Raw genomic sequence first — 16700 nt, forward strand, 5'->3', positions numbered from 1 at the left:
CCTACGTTCCATTACTGAGGTATTAAGAATGTTCAGAAAGCATGCTTCCTGTCTTGGTCGGATCACGTCTACACCATTGCCTCGAGCTTTGGAGACCACAATTTAAGAGGCAATATTGAGTAACTGGAGTATGTCCAAAGAGTGTAATCAAGATTGTGAAAGTAACTTCAAATGACAAATGATTGAAAAAGAACTAGTGATGTTTAGCCTGGAAAAAGAAAAACAAAAAGACTGTCTTAGACTGTCTTATACTCTTCTCATTGCAATTTCATAGAAAAGGTTAGTTTTGCATGGAAAAAGGCTTATTTTTTGTTGGTTATAAGAGGTAAGCAGATTTCAGCTCCATATAAGGAAGTACTTTCTCATAATTAGAATTCACTGTTTTGTCAAAGATAAGGGTCACTTTCCTGAAAGAATTCCCATTCACCATCTGCTACCAATACTTTTGCACTAAATAAGAGATTAGACTCCTAAGCTTTAAGGTAGCTTTAAATTCTAGGTTCCTAATAGTCTGTATATTTGGTTAACTCATAACATATTATACTTAAACACATTTTTTGCATGAGAATTTTGAGTCATTCTGGAACCAAGAGGTTCTTCTAAAGCAACTGATTAAGTCAAAAACACTTGATTTGATGCCAGTAGATATGATCCCCATTACCTTACAGATTGCTAAAACTGTGAAAGCATAAACTTCAATATTAGGCTTAGGTTCAAATCCCTCCTCTAACATTTAAAACCTGATGTGGCCTAGGCAAGTCCCTTAACCTCAATAAGCTTCAATTTCTTCATCAGTAAAATGGGACAATAGTGTTTAGCTCACAAGACTGTTGTAAGGATTTTTTTTCACATTCATACAAGCCATGTAATTAAAGTGTACAATTCAGTGGTTTTCAGTATATTCATAGCATTGCACAACCAATACTACTAATTCCAGAACATTTCCATCATCCCCCCCAAAACCTCTGTACCCAGCTGCAGTCATTCCCTATTTCTCCCCAATCCCTATCCTCGGGATAATAAACATAAAGAACTCAGCAAAGTTCCTGGCTCAAAGAAATCCCTTAATATAGGGCAGTTGTTATCAGACATCATGCCTACCACATCCCGACAACATGAGGTTGGAATGTGCTTTTTCCCTGTACCATTTGAATACTTTCTACATGCCCCAAGACATACTAGACATATACACATAGAGGAAGACGGATGGGGAAAGGGAGGGACACAAAAGATTTTTTATGCACAGTCCATAAGCAAATACATAAATACATCTGAACACACAACTATTTTTTTAAATGTTTCATTTCGAGAGAGAGTCATAGATTCATGTGCTGTTATGAGAAATGATACAGAGAGACATGTGTACTCTTTACACATACCTATGTAATCTAGCTATTTTTATGTAATCTAGCTATTTTCTTACGTTGTGAGGCTTTGTTGTTAGTGTTCTGTCCTCCATCCAGTTTACCAGTGCAGACAAAGAGGGGAAATAATTAATGTTGCTGAGTGGACCGGCCATGAAAGCACTGAGAACCTGGGAGTATTCTCCCTGGAGATCTGTGCAGTCACTCTCAGCTTTTCACTTTAGCTTGAGACACTGTCACTCCCTACTGAGTCTTCCTTTCTACAGAACCCCTGACCACTTCTGGGTGAAAAGCAGAGCCCTTTTCTGTGAGGCTGAACTACTCAGGTTCTTGGAAAATGGCGGTGTTGTGGCTCATTGGGCAAAGGGTGTAGTTTGTGTTTAACATTGGAATATTCCAATTTCTATTGATTAGATCAATTAATATTCTAGTACTGAGGTGAGGTAGTATGTTTTCTTTCCTCCAAAAACAATTACTCTGTATTGACTGAGCTCTAGGGGAAATGTTTCATAGGATATAGCTGAGGTTGGTTTCAACGCAGTTGGAGTCTTTCATGTGGAAAATTCTCTACTTAGCAATTACATGCAATGAGAAAACTTGAATTCATAAGTGGTTCAGTAAATCACAAGCCATGAAGAGTATAGGAAGAGCCAAAGAGAGAGAGTCTGGGCATTTAGCCAAATTCACATCACCAATATTTCCCAAAAAATGGCCAACAAAAATCTTGTGGAGAGCATTTTAAAAACACAGATTTCTGCACCAAAATACATCCATCCCCACTCTTGGTGGCTCTAAATTCAATGGATTAAGGCAGACCAGAGAAAAAGGATTTCCATAAAGCTTCCCACGGGGTTCCGCTCAGGAGCCAAGGTTGAGAACGATTGCTTCAGGCTGGTATATTTCACTGTGATGACTGTCCCCTCATAGCGGGAAAGAGAAAATGAACACCTCCCTTCACCTCCACTGTCAAAATTCTTAAATTTCTTTTATTTTAAAATTATTTTGTACTGTAATCCCAGCACTTTGGGAGGCCGAGACGGGCGGATCACGAGGTCAGGAGATCGAGACCATCCTGGCTAACACGGTGAAACCCCATCTCTACTAAAAAATACAAAAAACTAGCCGGGCGAAGTGGCGGGCGCCTGTGGTCCCAGCTACTCGGGAGGCTGAGGCAGGAGAATGGCGTAAACCCGGGAGGCGGAGCTTGCAGTGAGCTGAGATCCGGCCACTGCACTCCAGCCTGGGCGACAGAGCCAGACTCAGTCTCAAAAAAAAAAAAAAAAAAAAAAAATTATTTTGTACAATGAAAATGATGAATTTCGGTTTTTCAAATTACTTAATGGAGATTATCTAGTTGGAGGTTTTATGATACCAGTTTCGTGGAAGAATATGCCCTGAATTCATCACATATTTGGAAAGGAAAAAAATACTATACTCCATGCTGCCAGAATATTTCACTTGTGACCAAAAAAAAAAAAAAAAAAAACAAAAAACTCACCAAGCAAGGCTGGGCACAGTGGACCATGTCTGTAATTCCAGCACTTTGGGAGGCCAAGGTGAGTGGATTGCTTGAACCCAGGAGTTCGAGACCAGCCTGGACAACATGGTGAAATTCCATCTCTACAAACAAATACAAAAAATTAGCCAGGTGTAGTGGCATACACCTATAGTCCCAGCTACTGGGGTGGCTGAGGTGGAAGGATCACTTGAGTCTGGGAGGTCAAGGCTGTAGGAGCGAGACCACATCTCAAAAACAACAAAAAACAAAACAAAAAAACGAAAAAAAAAACAACTCACCAATACCAACCACCTTCTAGCTTATCCAGCAAGTGGTGAAGGTGGGTGAAAACAAGGTGGATGCCCAGGTACACTCCTACACTGATGAAATCAAGAACTCTGACTGAGCTTCCCCCACTATGTTCCCCCATCCCTTACAAACTCCTCTGTACCCCACAAATCCCACGCTCAACATTGTCACTGTTCGTGTATATCAGAATCATACCTCTGAAGACCATATAAAGGTTGGGAATCCAATCTCTGGGACTAGGAGCACATTTTTAATTAAGAGCCTGTCTGAATTTGGAGCTATTACACACTGTAGCAATAAAATTAAACACTGTCACTCTCTGTTCTTTAATAGCTTACACACATCTCATATCCAAAGTCCCCAAACTAGAATTTTAAGAAATATCCCCTTAGTCTCTGGCTGTCAAATAATCTCTGCACAATTTTTCTCACTGCGTCTTCACTTCATAGACCATAACTATGCTTAAAGTGTTAGACTCAAATGCGCATATGTGGCCCATAAACATAAAAGAATACTTAGTGCATGCAAAAATGATCGCCTGTATCATGCAATCTTGCAAGAACTCGGGAAGGATGGAGCCTAGAGGAATTGACCCATAGGAAGGCCTCTTGAGAAGGTGTTCTTTCCAGAAAGAGGTGCCTGTAGAGATATGAATCATCAGACACAGCCGATGGAGTGAGTGGAGGATACAGTGGAGCAGGTAGGTGAAAGCATCTCCCTTTTGTACCAACATGCCCCAGCCTCAAAGGATGATCTCTGAAGACGGAGATGTAGTGTACGGCCACACAGTGGGTCTCAAAAGTCTTGTTCCCAGACCAGCAGCATCAGCATCACCAGGAACTTAGAAACACAAATCTTCGGGCCCCGTTCCAAATCATTGAATCAGAAACTCTGGGGTTGGGGTTCAGCAACCTGTGTTTTGACAAAACCTCCAGGTGATTCGGGTGCACCCTCAGGTTTGAGAACCACTAGGTTACAAGAAATGGAAATCTGAAAAGTACAATCAGACATTTCTTCTTAGGCTGTAAGAATCAAAATCTCCCTTCCCACCCCAGTGTCCTCTCTGCTTGCTCCCTGTCTTCATTCCCTTACACTTGGCTCCTCTTCTGTCTCCTCCCTCATCACCCCTTCCGCCTCATCACACACCAGCGAACACCTGTACAGTGTTCAAAGAACTAGAAACCGGCCCCCATTTCTCCTTTTCTTGGAGAATGTATTTCATAATGTGTGCAAAGTGCGCAGGCAAGGGGCGGAATTGAAACAATACCTAATTAAAGAAGACAACACCACACGTTTATTACATTACACTGTTGTGTATTTACCCCTTGCCACTTTTGATGCATTTGCATATCATCTTTTATAATTCAATTCACTTGCTTAAATCATTTCTTTTATTTTTACTTATTTATTCAGAAGGAAAAGTTCATTTTGCAGATCACCGGGTCCTCCCAGTGGTGATCATCTGTAATTTCATACTCAAATTTTATACTTGGAGCTCTAGGGTAATGGTATCTAAATCCTTAGAATATCACCTACTTGGTAGGATCATGAAATAGAAGCAAAGCAAGCATTTTATTTAAGAGAGATTGCATCAACATCCCAGCTGAAATTTCTTCAGATGTTGGCTTTGACTTCTTGCATTTATCAAACTCCGTATTCAGTCATCTGCTTTGTAGAGATGACAATCAGCAGGCTTCAGGCTCTGCTGGTCAGCTCAAAAATCAGCCAGGAATAAGCACAATAAAGAGACTATCAGAGAGAAACATCTTGTGATTCCTTTCCTCAATAACCTTGGGGTCTCTCCCTCGGGTTTCCATTTCTACCATGCTGCTTTTGAAGTTGTGCCTGTGCCAGGTAACCATTTCTCACAAGAAGTTTTAAATACAACGTTTTCCCTTCTCTCCATTCTGGAACATTCAATGTCTGCCTTGCCTCTGCTCTCCTGTGGCAGTCAGCACCGTCCTCTTCACCTTATGCTCACAGGACAGCCTCTGACATTGTGGCAGCTCTCCGAGCCACCCCTCCTTCCCCCCTTCACCCACCACCCTGCTCCTGCATCAGCTTACATCGTGTCACCTGTCGGAGGGCTCCGGCCAGGGCTTGCGGCTTACTCTGCAATATCACCCTCCAGGGACATAGGTGCCTGGTCAACCTCAGGCTAACAGGCACCAAAGGCCATTTCCACTTAGACAAGCACTTTGCTGCCAAAGATACTGGTGTCCTTCCAGTCTCCCACTCGGTCCCTTTGGCCTGGTCTTTGGCATTGGAAGGCTGTGCTGCCTGAGTCAATGCGGGCCCTCCCGTTGAAAGATTGCTAAAAGGTGGTTTCCAAGAACTGATGTTCTCACATCACCCCATGGCTTAACTCTGCTGATTCAGGGAGAGTTCTCGCCTAGTAACAGACCTATAAACATCAGCACTGTTCACAGAATATGGCCACAAACAGATCATATGAGGTTTTAAAGTTCATCCCCACCCCCTCGGCCTTCTCTGCTGAAAAGTCAGCAGAGGGCAGCCCACATTTCATTCATTTCGTTCTTCCTGAGCCATTGCCCAAGCAAAAGAATAGCGTTTGCTTCCACCTCGGCACCTCCTTTATATAATAGGGTCTTTTTCGCTTCCCACATTGGTTGTTTTAAGATCAACATACACCTTTAAATTAATTGTTCTAATATGTGCTCCATATTCCTTGCAAAGAAAAACTTAGTGAAGTCTTCGCTGGGTATATATGTGGATTCATAAAATTCTACTCTTGGAGACATACTATGAATAGGAGTACATTTCTGCAGGCTCATCTCAAGAGTAGCCCACTTAAACTAATTTGTGCTCAGCTGGCAAATGAAGACAAGGTTTATGAAACCGGATAGCTCCAAATTAGCTGGGGAATAAAATTAAAATTTGGGATTTCCTTGCAGGGCTCAGAGTGGAAAACTTACACAAGGCCATACTCTGTAAACAGCACAAGTTTGGTGCCATAGAGACAGAGGTTCCCATCCCAACAACTGCCACCCACGTGTAACCTGGGAGGAGGCTTATTTCTGCTGAGCCGTAATATCTTCACATATAAATTGGGGTAATGCCACTAGGGTTGTCAGGATGATTCAGTGAGATGCTACATTGGAAATCTCTAAAACAGTCCTGAAAGCAGTGAGTATTCCACTAATAATGGATATTACTTCAGCAAAGGTTCGTAGAAGCTACAATCTTTCCAGCGAGTCATCGCAACAAGTCACTCCTATTTGCCCCCAAAGCTTAGCACACACACTTCCTTCTGCCTAGAGCATGTCCCGTCTCTCCTCTCTGCCCTCACCTCCATCTCCTTCACCCAGCTACACCTTCCCCCAGAAGCCCTCACTATGCCCTGATTGTGCACTAAGCTCCCACTGCCAGGACACCCAGAACTGATTGGTTTTCATGTATTTCCCCTACCAGGCTATCCCCAGTTCTGCCTCTGCCCATCTGCACTGGGCTCATGGTCTCCATGAGGACTGGCCCTGACTACCTGTTCACTATTGTGTCTGCAGCCTCTGCTTGGCACATTGTGGGTTTTCAGTAAATATTGAATAAATAAATGAATGAATGACAACCATTAGAGGCTGCCAAAAGAAGAAAAACTAAAATTCAAGGAAAGTAAAAGGGAACTGCATTAATTATTCTTTATTCAACTATTTATTATGCATTAATTAATAGTTGCATACTTATAATTACCTTTCATCCTCCTTGAATTACTTCTTCAAAAAAATATGAAATCTATTCCCAAGAGTTCTAGCACTTTGTTCCCCTGACCCTTTGAATGTTGCACAAAATGTTACCTTAATTTCTTTCCAATACATGATTACAAAATGTTTTTATTATGCTTTACATCTTCTAATTCTTAAATTGACTATCTATTAATCACAGAGATACTAAGGAATGAGGAAGTCCTTGGTAGAAAAGTGTTAATAATTTACCAGTTGCCAACTGTACTTTTACCTCTGCATGCCAGGTAGGTAGAAGCATTACTCATGTTTTTTAATCTAAGAATTTCTTACATTTTTATGGCCTGTCCTTTGGGCTTATTTATGATGGTTTGTGACAAAGAGACAACCTTTGCCATTAAGATTCATACTCTACTAACAAAGAAAACGCAGAAGTAGATAAGAAGCCCAAATTGAACCATGGCACTAGATAAGAGCACCCAAATTAAATAATGACACTAAAAATTAAAAAAAAAAAATTCCAGTGAAGGTAATTTAAAATTAAAACAAACAGTATAAACATTGCAGACTATGGACAATGAGAATACAGAAATTTTCAAAACATAAACTACAAAATCTAGCATTTGCCAAATAAGTCACTTTAAAAATTTTATACTTATATTTGTAGTGTCATGAAATAATACCCAGCTATTAAAATATTTTAATGGCATGTTTTAATCTCATTCTTTTGTGCCTTTGTTTGAAAAACCAAGCAATATTTTTTGGTTTGGTAAAGTGTTCTTGGTTGGCAGAAGATATTCAGTATTTTTCCGTTTTTCCCATTAATACCATTTATCACAAAACTGACCTGGATATCTGTTATTGTTTTTAATAATCCCTTGAAATTCCTTGATGGTAAATGCCAACTTGATTGGATTTCAGGAAAAGACAATTGCCTTAGAAACAAAGAAACAAACAAAGACAACAAACAAAGAACACAGAGGTCTCTATCATGAGAGTGAAAGCACTGCTCACGATAGAGACCAAAGGTTAGTTCAGTAGAATAAGCAGTCAACAGTGTATGCCCAGCAATCTAAATACTACACAGCCATATGCGACCTGAGTAAACACAAATGTCCAGCTCAGGAATCCTTCAAAAAGGAGTTAATATGACCTCACAACTAATTGATGCTAACCAAGGCACCTAAGACACAACTATCCTGTTAATACTACAGTATAATTATACAGAACACTGTCTTTGATTTTGTGTGGAACTTCAAAGCAAAGCAAATACTGACACTGGACTTGCAGGTAATATCCTAGACTTAATTTCACATCACAGACTCAAACATAGTGATATCTGGGTGTGGAACTCATTCGCAAACCACTTCCAGGCTTCATAAAGAAGATAGAAGGAACTGGGTCCACACACATACATACTAACACAAATGCCTATAATTTTTAAATTTTGCTGTGCCTGTATTCCTACTAATACTTTTGCAAATCATTTACTTGCTCCATTCCCAACTGTATTTCCTGTTATCGCCTTATAATTTATATGTGCCTTAAAAGTACATATTGTTGACCATTTTTATTTTCTTCACCTACAGATTTCCATGAAAACTAAATTAAAATGAAGTAGGAAGAAGCACAGTCTATTACATTTCTTTTAGTCTTATCAATAAGCTTACTTGTCTGATTTACTTATGGTTGACTTTAATTCTTTTATATCTACGATCCAAGGTCCCCAGCTTGTTTTCAAAGTTAATACCTGCAAATCTCTTCTTGCAGCTAAATTCCACTCAGTGGATGTGTTTTATTTCCAAATGATACTTAGAAATTATGTGTCTGCGAGGTCAGGAGATCGAGACCATCCTGGCTAACACTGTGAAACCCCGTCTCTACTAAAAAATACAAAAAACTAGCCGGGCGCGGTGGCGGGCGCCTGTAGTCCCAACTACTCGGGAGGCTGAGGCAGGAGAATGGCGTGAACCCGGGAGGCGGAGCTTGCAGTGAGCTGAGATCCGGCCACCGCACTCCAGCCTGGGCGGCAGAGCGAGACTCCGTCTCAAAAAAAAAAAAAAAAAAAAAAAAAAAAGAAATTATGTGTCTGTTCATGTGCAATGGTGCTACCTAAACAAATGAGACATGGTCTCTGTCTATAAAGACCAGGCATCCACTGAGAACGCCAAGCTCCTAGACTCTGAGGCCTTAACGAAAAAAATGGAACACTCCATTCTGTTATTGCTTCCTCAGCTTTTTTCTTCCACAATAGTGAGCTTCCTATTTGGCTGCAGATATGTTAGGAAGTTACCCAATGTCACCAATTCTTTATCCAAAAGAAAGGGAACAGAGTATGAATACGGAATGAAAAAAAGCTTTTTTTCTAAATTCTGGTAGACAAAAATTGGTACAAATCAAAGAGGATACATCATTACATTCCAAGATAGACGGTTTTAGTGCAGTACTTCGTTTCCAAAGACAGTTGATACAGTCTAGGGAACAGAACTCTCACGGTTACCTGTGTGTAATTTTAAGCTGCAGAGAATCTCCTGCCGGTTGAGGTGTCTTCTATGGAGTGATAGCTATTCTGTAATAACCTATATTAAAACCTTGACAATCAGTAAGTTCATTCTATTGGAAATCCAGAAAGTTACTGAAAGAATTGGACCAAGGTTTTTAATAACATAGTCTAGCTTGTCAAAAAGCCAGATAAAAAGGTACGAAAATTCACAGTATAACTCCCTTAGATTGAAGTTAACAAATCAATTCCCAGTCGTTTAAAAAAAAAAAAAAAAAAAAAAAAAGTAAGGTAGAAAAGGTCTACTCCAATTACATCTTTTGAAATTAAATTATTGTAAAATTGGATCTAAAAAGTATGGAGAAACTGCAGCAAAAAGACAAAAGAATAAAAGAATGAAGTGGATAATAGAATGAAGTGGAAAAGAGGGGCATGGTGTGTGTGGGTGGGTGTTAAACTTTGGGAGTGAATGCTATAAACAGAATAAAACAATGAATCCGGAACACTGCGTCTGACAGATTGGCACATAGAGAAAGATGAACTTTACAGAACTGTATGTTTAGTTTGGTCCTAATGCTGTCTTTGAAAGGACACCTTATGTATTCTACCTAAAAATAACTTAGTAATGATATTCAAATATTTTCTTAGCAGAGGAGCCATTTTTTCATTTGTTACCCCAAGGTTTCTGCTGCATTTCCAACTCTCAGGCTCCCAGAAACCTCTAGAGGCAGCGTTCAGGAGCCTTGGAACTCTACTGACCAGTTCAAAAACCACTGTGGTATTAAATTCATGTTGTTCAAAGTCAACAGATACGCATATAACTGGAGTTGGGGAGAGCGTGTAGAACCTTCAAAATCATCTCAGTATACACACCCATATGTGATCTCTTAATGACTCGGGGCCTAGTCCTTGTTCTACCCTCTGTCTAGTCTTTTTGTTCCCTGAGGGAGCTTCACAAACTATCTCTAAGCTGTTGACTATAAATTTATGCACAGTGACTCAGCACTGACTCTTTCTCCCACACACTCTACACTCTACATGGTGGGAAGGTCTGTTGACTCTGGCAGCCAAACACATCTAGAACTGGCCACTTCTCGCCACCCCAATGCAGGCTGCCACCTCAGATTGCGGCAGCCTCTCCCTGGTCTCATCTCTCCCCATTCTAGTCTCAAAATGACAGCCAGAGTGGTCCTTACATGAGGAAAGTTTCTTTGACTCCTCTACTCACAAAACCATTCACAGATTCTCCATTCTACCAGAAGAAAAGCCAGAGCTCTTTCTGAGGCCTAAAGGTCATGCTGGACCCTGTGATAAGCCACCCAGATCCTCTTCAGGGTGACCTAACCCCTGCTGCTGGAGCTGGTCAATGTCTTCAGGACTGCCTCAGCTGAAGTCACCTCACCCAAGGTCACAGAGTCTTCCCAGGGCAGCCCATATCCAATGACTGGGCCACACAGGGTCATCAAGGCCCAGACATATCTTTCCAATCAGGGCAACTCCAGAGGCCACTCTCAGGCCAGTGCTCTGTCTGGGGGTCACATCAGACTGTTACTGGGCCTGCATTGCAGTTTGACCTGTTTCTGTCCTACTTCCTTCCACTCCTTTCCATAGGTCTTCATTTCAACAGCACTCCCTAAAAAATGATCTGCTCACCCAATTCCCTCTCAGAGTGTGTTTCTAGAGAACCCAGCCTGCAACACAGTCCTACGTGATCTAGCTCCCTGTAGCCTCTCTAAATACTTGCTCACTCTGCACCAACCTCTCCTGCTTGCTCTGTGCCAAGCACACTGGCCTTTGATATTTCCAGAGGATTGACTGGCTCCTTCCTCCAGATCCCTGCATGGTTGTTCCTTCTGCCTGCAACACCCTTTCCCAGACACCTGCACTGCTACCTCCTGTCAGCTTCACCTAAATATCACCTTCGAAACAAGCCTACCCTGACCTACTCACATAGGAAATACAAGTTTTAAAATGGAACAGGTCTCATTTTTTTTTCTCATGTATTTGCTTATCTTTCTGGATATTTATTTCATTTTTGAAGGAATGACTTCACCTGCTTTTAAAAGCTTGAAAATTCTTGTTTTAAATATATAAAGACAGTGCAGTGGTTAATACAGGATTTGGGCTTGTACAGACCTGGACTTGAATGTCGTAGCACTACCACTCTGCAGCTATGTAGCCTGGGGACATCTCAGCCTCAGTTTCTTTATCCGTGAAGTAGGGATAGCATAGCTTCTACCTCTTAGAATGGTTATGAGGATTAAGTGACTTTATGTAAGTAACAGACTGTGAAAATGACAGAGATCCATGTAAATATTGGGAATTATTGAGAGATTGTCCTATGAACCACATGTACTAAAAAAATAAAATAAAATACACTGGAGTATATTTGTAGCCTGACTTTCTGATCAGAGTTCTAGAAAATATTCTTTTCAACTATACTCAACCTGGAGTGGACAGAAAACTTTCACCAAAGCAGAAAGGATTAATTCTAGAAAGGAAAGTATCACCCAGAGGGCACAGTAACAGCCTAAAAAATGTTACTGGGGACATGGCAGAGTAATTGCCAAGCAGTGTCGTCTAGGCAGTTACATAGTACAAAATCCTAATTCTTTGCTCTTTTTGCACTGACTGTAATTACTACAGACTTTATTCTACTTTAAGGAAATTCTACTCTAAGGAAAGTTTATGTGAAAAAAAATCATATTGTATTTCAAGTATCTAGATGTATATATGTTCATCAGAAGAGCTTTAAACTTTAAAACCAGCTATATGTCTGATTATCTGAGATCAGAGACCTAAATCTTTTCATACATATTTTTAACCCAAAGTGTTTATGCTTATTTCTGTTTTTGTGATACAAAATAATGATTGTTGGCTTAAAACAAAACAATAACTTCTCCAAAATCTCAACAATTTTTGCTTGTGTTCACTCATTTTTCATTGGACAGAATAAAATGTCCTCATCCATGACCTCAAATCCACAAGCTTGACTGATTTCAGAGGTTACATCAGAGGTCCACTCTGCCAGGCAGAGATGATAGACCACCTATAAGATAGCACTAATGGAAACCACAAAAGTCTGAGATTTACCATTACATTATGTATCTGCCTGTTCAGATTTATTTGCAGATCCCACTGTAGTCGATTTCCTTATTTCTAAAGAGAGAATCATAAGCTTATGTTTAAAAGAATTAATAACAAGTTTCACTGAAGAGATATCATTAAAAACTATCATTTTGTGATTATACATTAAAAATAATAATTGCACCATTGATTAAAATAATAATAAATGGTGATATAAGGAATAAGGACAGCAGACACTGACAGCACAGTGTGACTTTGCCAAGAGTTTCTATTACTGCATGAGTAGAAGGCAGGCCTGGGTGCTGATGGAGACAAACTAGGAACAAGTTACCCCCAATCCTACAGACTCACATGCAGTATCTGGAAAAATTACTGCCTGGGGTGAGGCAAATTTGGGAAACTGTCTTTTATTCTCATAGTGGTGTGTGTGTGTGTGTGTGTGTGCATCTGTGTGTGTATTTGCCCTTGGGAAACTCAATGGCACATAAGGTTATTCAGGGTTTTCTTTCAAGTGATTATTTGCTAAAAATTGCCTTAACCTTTCCACGTCCTCACTGAGGATGTCATACACTCCTCCGGTTTTTCTTCACAGCTTTATACAACTTAATATTCAGGCTAGGGAAACTGGAAATTTCCTCCAGGTCAAACAACTCCTTAAATCTATCTATAAATTTATTTTCCTTCTCCAACCTGAATTTCATGGCCCAGAGGATGATGGTGGTTTCTTTGCACAGATGGTCAAAGGTAATGAGGAGCTCTTCCAAGAAAGGATGAGCGTAGACCACATCTGCTGCCAAAATATAGTCAAAATTATTAGAAGACCTGGGGAAGTTTGTATCTAAAGCTACTCCCCAGGAGAGTTCTTTAACCTGAGGCAAATGCTTGCTTTTCATTTTGGTGTTTCGGGAAATATTATATTGCAGGTTTCCAAGTAATTCGGGTAAATCTGTGGCCGTCACATGAGCACCTGTGAAGCAAAGGACAGTAGAGAAAGTAACCCTCATGAGATAAGGTAGAACAATCAAGAGTTTCAAGCCAACATGCACTTTGCAATTCTGCAAAATTGTTCATCCCCCCACACAACAAGACTCATCAGTACCTATACACAGAAAGGGAATCCCATTCAAATGGATGCTAAAGCAGCTATATGCCTCTGCTTAAAGAGAAAAAAAAGACAGAGAGAGACCCATGGTACTTTTGCGCACCACTGCATTTTTTACGTTCTCCTGGTTTTTTTTTTTTTTTTCTGGTATGTTTTGCTGTTACTATTGTTTTTGTTTGCTATTTATCTACTACATACTAGGAGAAAAATAATCAAGAGAAAGAGAAAGTCAAAATATTTGGCACCCTCACTGAAACAACGAGAAGTCATTGATGGAAGAATAGGTACCTCCCTAAAAGAATTCTGAGCCTCAGTCGTGTGAGACCAAGTGAGTGTATGCAACATCGGACATCCTATAGTTGAACAGGAAGTGCTCAAGTGAGAAGTGGAGGGAGGAAAGAAGGCCTTTCCATGGCATTACCTGAAAAGTATGATGACATCCATGCTATGCCCAGGTTTTCAACTTGGCCCATCACAAGTGTAAATCTTCCCATCAAAAGATGCTAAAAACCTAGTCACAGCAAGTGTATAGTGCTCATAAAGCTACCGCTCACAGAAGAGGATGTAAACAATTTCCAGGATAGAAGTGAATAGTGATGGGTTTTTGAGGAAGAAATATGGCAGAAGCAAATTTGTAGAAATTTGGTCACTAAAGTAAGCTTTGAGCAGTAGCAAAGGCTGAAAATAATCTGCAAATAAATCTAAGATTGTCCAAATCTGCAGCATCAGAAAAGCACAGAGCAGGTAAAGAACAAGAAAGCAGAAATGGAAGAGAAGTCTAGTTCAGCTCAGACAAATAAGAAGCTACTCCTCAGCAGCAATATCACGAGTCTCTTGGCATCAATTGTATTTTGTGAAAACATTAAAATGGGAGGGAGATATGCCTATCATTGGTACACTCATGGAGATACAAGCCTTTACATTCTACTATGGGTGGGTCTATCATTTTCAACAAATCTTTTTTAAATCTCAGGGTAGGGAATACACCTTTGCCCATATTGAATGTAAACTCCCCCTAATATCTTTTTGCCTAGAGAGATAAACACTACCACTTTCGGCATACTGACCAATCAAAGTTTCTATCTTTTAATATTTGTTCCAAGTTAGACAAGCGGACTCAAGGGACCAGTTCTTTTTAATAAAACCAATGACTCCCCAAAGCACAAATTCTGCTCCTAAGTCAGGCTTTCAGGTATAAATCGAATAGTGACTCTGACCTATCCTTACTAAATGGAATAGTGACTTTGGCAAACAATATCAGGATACAGCAACTTTAAAAAAAAAAATGTATTTGGGAAGACTCCAAGAGACTTATAAATACTCTTATAAAAACAAATTTGAAAGTTGTAAATTGCTAAATGTTCAATTCCTCTAAAGATTTTAAAGTGGCAGGTGTGCACTTCTGAAGATCAAGGAAATCAGGATGGATCTGGGTAGCACACATCAGAGAAGGAGCTAAACTAAGGCAATGAGATAGATAACAATAGCAAAAAGACTGAACTGAAATAGGCTCAGGCATATATTAAAAACTATCACATGCTTAGTTGGAAAAGATGCTCGTGAGAGAACTCAGGGTAACAATAAAAAAGAATGGAGGTGGGTCAGGCACAGTTGCTCACGCCTGTAATCCCAGCACTTTGGGAGGCCCAGGCGGGTGGATCACCTGTGGTCAGGGGTTCGAAAGCAGCCTGGCCAACATGGCAAAACTCTCTCTCTACTAAAAATACAAAAAAATTAGCTGGGCATGGTGGTGCGTGTCTGTAGTCCCAGCTACTCGGGGAGGCTGAGGCAGGAGAACCGCTTGAACCCGGGAGGCGGAGGTTGCAGGGAGTGGAGATCGCACCACTGCACTCCACCTGAGTGACAGAGAAAAAGTAAAAGAATGGAGATGAACTGAGAAAACAAATTCAAGGACAAACACCTAAAAATAGAAGCAGACGTGTGATTTTTATGTGATTTCTAATACTCTCTCCCTATTCTAACACGTGCTTTTTCATAAAAACATAGCACTTCAAAACTCAAAAAGAATCTACAACTACGTGGGAACACTGAAATGGTGCTAAAATTTAAAGTGCGTCTGAATCAGCAGCAATAGAATCTGCCTCTGCCTAGTATTTCACATTTCTCCTCTTGCAACCAGAATGCTTCCGTGCACCGCTTAGTTAGAACACCTCATCTGAGGCTTGTGACAGTATTCCACAAGAAGAATTAATACAACTTAATGCAGAAAACTATGAAAGAAACCGGTAAGGAGACTTTACAATCTGTAGTTTCTAGATGAAGCCCATTCAAACAATTAAGGAGTCCCAGATAGGTGCAGGTCATAGTACACTGAATAGTAAAACAACTAATGATATTTGATCATCAAATTCTCTGACACTCCCTCTATTCAATCAGAAATATCTGCTTACCAAGTAAACTTGCCACAATGGAGACTAGTCCTGTTCCAGCTCCAATTTCAATCACGTTTTTGTCAACCATATTATACTGCTTTGCATTTGTTTCCAGGAAATAGCATAGAACAAGGGCCTATGAAAGTTAGAAAAAAGAAAACAGGGATGCTTGGCAAGTAATAACAGAAAGTAAAATTAAACTTTATTGGATAAATATGTCGCTAATGTTATGATATGTATGCATGCATATATGAGTATGTGAGAGTACTCATGTGTGTACCTGTACATCACTCCAAGAAATGTCAACAAAAGTGCATCCTCTGAGAGGTTCAACATTTCTGTTAGAAAAATTCCTTGGGGATTACTGAGAGGAAAAGAGAGAGAACTAAAATAGTGGAATTCAGTTGCTTAGGTTTGATCATTTTTAAAGGAAGCAACTTCTGATAATACTAGTCATTTCCAAGTAGTGTGTGGGATCGGGGCAGGTGGGGTGGTGAGTCCACTACTCTTCACGGGACAGTTGGTAAAGGATTGAGGGTCTTTGAGGACATTGTACATGTGAGACTCATAAAGATTTCATTGCAATTGTTTAACTCAAATGGAACTAATAAAAGGGGAAATGAAAGTGTTTACTGCTCTAAACTCTTCTTTTAAAAACTGAAGAAGTAAACACCCTGTATTAATCCTACAAATTTTAATAAAGTCAGAAATACAATTAATTGAGGCCCCGTGGCCAGGCACAGTGGCTC

The 16700-nt window shown here is 40.1% G+C and overlaps 1 protein-coding gene across 5 annotated transcripts in view; it reads right to left on the minus strand.

Annotated features, from left to right (window-relative positions):
- Nucleotides 1-16700, minus strand: part of LOC105485374 (putative methyltransferase-like protein 21E) — an 80916-nt gene that overhangs the window by 47851 nt on the left and 16365 nt on the right. For 2 of the 5 annotated variants that reach the window (XM_024793963.2, XM_024793961.2), the window contains exons 4-5: nucleotides 15970-16087; nucleotides 4169-13423 (exon numbers count right to left, since the gene is read on the minus strand). In XM_024793963.2, coding sequence (XP_024649731.2) covers nucleotides 13020-13423; nucleotides 15970-16087 — 522 coding nt within the window. In that variant the 3' untranslated portion in view covers nucleotides 4169-13019. The other 3 variants (XR_011614610.1, XM_024793966.2, XM_024793967.2) reach the window with 3 other exon arrangements.

The sequence above is a fragment of the Macaca nemestrina genome, chromosome 16 (assembly GCF_043159975.1).
Source record: "Macaca nemestrina isolate mMacNem1 chromosome 16, mMacNem.hap1, whole genome shotgun sequence".
Taxonomy (NCBI): Eukaryota; Metazoa; Chordata; class Mammalia; order Primates; family Cercopithecidae; genus Macaca; species Macaca nemestrina.